This window comes from Zea mays, chromosome 2 (genome assembly GCF_902167145.1).
Source record: "Zea mays cultivar B73 chromosome 2, Zm-B73-REFERENCE-NAM-5.0, whole genome shotgun sequence".
NCBI lineage: Eukaryota > Viridiplantae > Streptophyta > Magnoliopsida > Poales > Poaceae > Zea > Zea mays.
The window spans coordinates 167,751,678-167,756,678 of record NC_050097.1 but is presented as its reverse complement, the minus strand read 5'-3'; the positions used below and the strand labels follow the sequence as shown (position 1 = coordinate 167,756,678).

General features: G+C 54.5%; 1 protein-coding gene across 1 annotated transcript; it reads right to left on the bottom strand.

Annotated features, from left to right (window-relative positions):
* Nucleotides 1–1,769: 1,769 nt before the first annotated feature.
* On the bottom strand, nucleotides 1,770–3,800 carry LOC100285752 (cyclin delta-3). Its single transcript, NM_001372330.1, has 3 exons — nucleotides 2,852–3,800; nucleotides 2,619–2,746; nucleotides 1,770–2,530 (listed from the first exon to the last, which is right to left on the bottom strand). The coding sequence occupies exons 1-3, from the start codon at nucleotides 3,492–3,494 to the stop codon at nucleotides 2,126–2,128; spliced, it is 1,176 nt and encodes a 391-aa protein (NP_001359259.1). The 5' UTR covers nucleotides 3,495–3,800; the 3' UTR covers nucleotides 1,770–2,125.
* Nucleotides 3,801–5,001: the final 1,201 nt, after the last annotated feature.

Genomic DNA, 5,001 nt, shown 5'->3' with positions numbered 1-5,001 from the left:
GTCACCTCTAGGCCGCGACCGGACATACGTGTAGCAGACCGGGGACACGCTAGGAGGTCGCTATCAACATGATTGCACATCCCCACGTACGGTCCTAGGTGCGCCCCCACTGCCTCGAGAGTCCAGTCGACCCTGGTCATGGGGGTTCTCAGCATCAGAGCTTCTACAATGACCCGTATACCGGATAATGCACAGTAGATACACCATACCGGGTGTACGCCCCGTATGACAAATGAACGGGCAGTATGCCATGCCGGGAGTACGGCTACGCACGGCCTTACAGACGACGTCAGAAGGACTACATTATCCAGGAGCAATGAACCATGCTAGCGAACGAACCATGCTCTTGCTAGCAGAATACAAGTCTCCACTGTAAGGTTCTGCCCTTGTGCTATAAAAGGGCATGATCCCTTCCATCTACACACAAGCACACCAGTTGTAACCACGCCTCCAAGCAATACTACGATCAGCACTACACTAGACTAGGGCGCGAGCCTGAACCAGTATAAGCCCTCTGTCTCTACCCACGTTTGAGTCTCAGCGATTCACCATTCGGAGTGAGTCCACACTAACACCCCCGTCGAACACAAATCTTGTTGTCTCCGATTTTTAAAAACACAACACTAATCTAGACTAAGGTACTACTACGCATAGAACATTTGATTGATTGGGCGAAAATATATATTGGGGACATTTGGACCTGTTCCCAGGCAACGCTTCCCAACATATTCTCACGCGATTGGTCAGATAAGTACAGGCGGGATAAGGACTCTCGCCTGAACTAATCTAATCGCGGACCATCTATACTACAACTGTGGGCTGTCTGGGGCGTGGATCTGAGCCGCATGGTCGGACCGTCCGGTCTTACCCGGTGCCACAAGAGGAGTCAAATAAACGAGCAAGATTCTAGCCACCCCATATATTTGTTGGTGTTTCACGGCATCAAATGAGAATGAAACGTTCATTGAGATTGATATAAGGGCATATACAATTCAATACTCTATTTCTTAAAAGGTCTCTAAGGGAGTATGTTATAAAAAGAGGAGACTGTCCTTTTGCAGAGAACATGTCTCTTACACGACCTACTCTAATGCCACTTCAAAATGTATGAGCGCGTGAATCGTTTTCGTATGGAGGATTAAATTGTTTGTACTGCTGCACCTTTAATTTATAGAGACAAAAACATTGTATAATTAATAGAAGCAGGTAGAGATTAAAGTCAAGCAAAAAAGCTGGTTAATAAAACTTTTTTGCACCGTTTTCAAAACACAGCTGACCTAATGGCACAAGAAACATTTGCCTCGTGTCATAGTTTTAATTTCGCTCCCTCCCCGCTCATTAATACGCCCAGCACATACACTCTTCAAGTTCAGAGACAACATTCCCAGCAACATTCAATTCATGCTAGGACAAATAAACAAGGATTTTAATGTGGGGTGCTACATTTATTGATTTATCGTTACAATGAAACAAGATTTGAAGAGCTGGTAGTAGTACCACAAAACTAGGCAGGGTTGACATTAAATGGAGGCTCATCTCCCGAGCGTTGCATTTCATTTCATTTTCGTGGGGGGTAGCGGGGAGCTGCAGCATTTGCATCGAAGGGAGGTCTAGATAAAGAGAGAGAGAGAGGAGGGAAATGAAATCGAGACAGTAGTGGAGGGAAACGCGAGGCAGGCGCAGCCACAGGGCGAGAGCAGTGCTGCTACAGTAGTGGCCGCTGCAGCAGACAGGACAACGGAGGTCGGAGGCCCCTTCCAAGCAAGCAATGCCAAGAACCAACAAGAACACGGCAAGAACTAGCATCACTACAGTTGCAACAAATACTAAATCGCCATCGATCTCGACGGCAAATTATCCGCTAATCATCTTCCACCTCCAGCTAAGTTCTCTGAGAACCATCATTGCAAAATGTGCTGCCACAAGCATGCAAACATTACTCCCGCCATAAGCATGCAAACAAGGACATCTTTTCTTATCTCTCTTGCCCCCCATCTGTCACGGCAATGGGCAAAATAGTTCGTTCTCCTGCTCACCGACGCGAGCCAATGATGCTCCTTGTTCTCCATTCTCCACCGCCACCGAACGGCGGTCTCGCCATAGGCACCGTTTCCGGCACGGTGCGTCACGCGGCGCAGGTGGACGGCCAGGCGTCGCGGCTCTCCTCGTCGGGGGGTAGCTGATGCGGGACCTGGACCGGTGGCGCGACCCCGGCTGACGCCGACGCCGACGCCGACGCCGCCGCTGCGCGCTTGGGGGCCCGACCTGGTGGCTCTGGAGAGGACGACACGGACACGGACGCCGACGGCGCCCACGGGCCGACCGCCGCAGCCATAGCGGTGGCGGACGTCGAGCTCTCGCAGCTGAAGCAGGACAGCGCGCCGATCACGCCGCTCGGGCTCGGCGGCGGCGAGTACAACTGCGCCGCCGCGTGCTTACGCTTATTTCCGGCGCTCACGCCGACATCGCAGGCGAGGAAGCTCATGCCCGTCACCTCGGAGATGATCTTGGCACACTCGGCGGTCTTGTCCTGCGACGCGTCCAGCGGTTGGTTATCAACGCAGTCTCACAACAGCCTACAGTATTGTGCTGATGCAATGGCATTGTGCTGCGCTGACCTCGGGGGCATTGATGAGCGCCAGGAGCTCCGTGTCGCCGTCGCCGTCGCCGCCGTCGCCGGCGGCGGCTGTGATCAGCAACGCGGCGGCGGCCCACGCCGAAGGCCGGTGCCGAGGCCACCTCCAGTCTGCCATGTTTTTCGAACACATAAAAATCAAGTCTTTGGCACGGAAATGCAACTACACTACCACTGGCTGGAAATCTGGAACTCGCACAATGGAGGAGCACGCACCGGCCATGACCGCGAGCAGGACGCCCTCGCAGCTACGCAGGCGCGTCGCAGCGTCGGCGAGGACGGGCTGGAGGTAGGAGAAGGGCGTGACAGGGTGCATCCGCCACCCAAGCGCGGAGAGCACGAGCAGCTCCATCCGGCGCACCGTCTTGGCCTCGAATACGTACGGATCCGCGGCGTCAGCGGCGGCGTAGAGCTGGAGGTCGAGGAGCGGCGGCACGCGCGTCTCCTCGACCTTGGCGGCGAGCGCGAAGCAGGTGACGGCGGCTAGGCGCGCCATCCAGGGCTGGTCGCCGAGCCGGAGCGCGCCCCCGGGGAGGAAGCAGCGGTCGAGGTAGGCGGCGGCGAGCGCGGCGGTGAGCGCGGAGAAGCCTAGCCGCGCCGCGGCGCGTGAAACCCAGCCGACCGCGGCCTCACGCCCAGCTGCGCCGCCGTACCCGCCATCCTCCGCCAGCACCACCCCCTCCTTGGCCCGGTGTGCCTCGAACAGCGCCGGCAGCTCGTCGTCGAGGACAGCCGGCTCCTGCTGTCCGTGCTGGCCCGGCCACTGCTCGTCCGCACCCTCGCCGGGTTCGTCGCGGTACAGATCGAGGTGCTCCTCCGGGCAGTACAGGGGGTCGAACAGCGCGGCGAAAGCTGCCATGGTTTGATTCACTGCTAGGAGAGGTAGGCCCGGCCCGATGGAGAGATCGAGCGAAGGGGGAGCTCAGACAGCGACGGCGGCGGAGGAAGCGGAGAGCAGCTGCAGCGGCATCTCCTCCTCCATGGCGTGAGGGAAGTTGCAGCTAGGAAAAAATCGTCCTTTTTTTTCTTGGTCTTTGGCGTGGCGTGGCGAGTGACGAAGCGAAAGGCAGAGGAGGAGAATCCGAAGTGGCAAGGAGGGAAAGTGAGGTTTTATTGGGGTTCGAGAGGAGGAAAGGAAGACGAAGAGATAGAGAGAGAATGCGGGAGGGACGAGCGGGAGAGTGTGACACGCATGCTGCACAGCGGCTTCTTTATTGCCGCGGCGTGGAGAGGGAGAGGGGCCGAGCTTGTGTCCAGTCCATGGCTTTTTGATTTTCGGGCTTCCCTCCAACATCTTTTTGGGTTCCCCAGGCAGGAGCAGCGACGCGCAGCAGCTGCACTGCACTCTGCACACTAGCTAGTGCCTCTCCGTCCGTCTCCGAATGACCAGTGAAGTGGGTAGGGGCTTTTCGTGCCTACCCTTTCTTGGTCTACTGCATACATCAGGACAAACTAACCTCCAGTAGACCAGTACCTCTCCCTCTCATCTCGTCCCAACTGTCCGTTCCAATCAGCACGGTCCCAACTGTCCGTTCCAATCAGGACAACTTTCGTTTGGTTATTCCCTGCCATAAACTTTGAAATATAAAAAAAAACGTATTTTCATCTAACGACACTAATTGTTGGAAATAATAGCAATTTATAATGAACAAATTGATTATAATAATATAATACAAGAAACAACAGCATGCTCGATATATATAATTCACTAACAGCTCGTATACTAGTGCTAGTGACAGAAATAAATATCCGCATAAACATTCATATAGTGAGATTGCAGGCGCTAGAACAAGCACAAGAGTAGACGTAGTAGACCAGCGAGCACGACGACGTCGTCGTAGAGAAAGCAGACAAACAGCGAGCAGTCGTGACGACGCTTTCTAAAAACCTGATATGGACCTTACCCTATGCAGTGACACGAGGGGGCATAGGGTTCGGAGATCCTACTCTCCCGACTCGATGGCACATCGGCAGCGGGATGGGGAAGACGAAGGCAGTGTAGCGCTCTGGTGTGAGGAGAAAAGTATTTACTGAGGAACGACGTCTCACCCTTGATATGTACACTTGACGTGGCCAAAGCAGACAAATAATCAGCCACGTAATTACAGCACTAACATGACAATCAATCACAATTAATGCGAGAATAATTGCTTACCAAAATAGGTCAGCGTACTTTTCTCCGGACATGCAAAATATCAAGTAGCAAAAGAAAGTCGTGCACCCTCAAGGCCGGAAGCGAGAAATCGTCGAACCATTCACACGCATGTCGTGCGCCCACACCCATTGGCCCGCCCGGCCCAGCCCGACAAGGCGCGGCAAGCGTGCGCGTGGGTTCTCTCTTTTCGTCTCATCAATGGCTTCAACCA

What these genes read in the sequence shown, in the direction of transcription:
- LOC100285752 (NM_001372330.1), bottom strand. Translation starts at nt 3,494, where the DNA reads ATGGCAGCTTTCGCCGCGCTGTTCGACCCCCTGTACTGCCCGGAGGAG. An exon ending in CCTGCTCGCGGTCATGGCCG is followed by an intron (nt 2,747 to 2,851) that starts GTGCGTGCTCCT and finishes AAAACATGGCAG; the next exon opens with ACTGGAGGTGGCCTCGGCAC. An exon ending in CGCTCATCAATGCCCCCGAG is followed by an intron (nt 2,531 to 2,618) that starts GTCAGCGCAGCA and finishes GACGCGTCGCAG; the next exon opens with GACAAGACCGCCGAGTGTGC.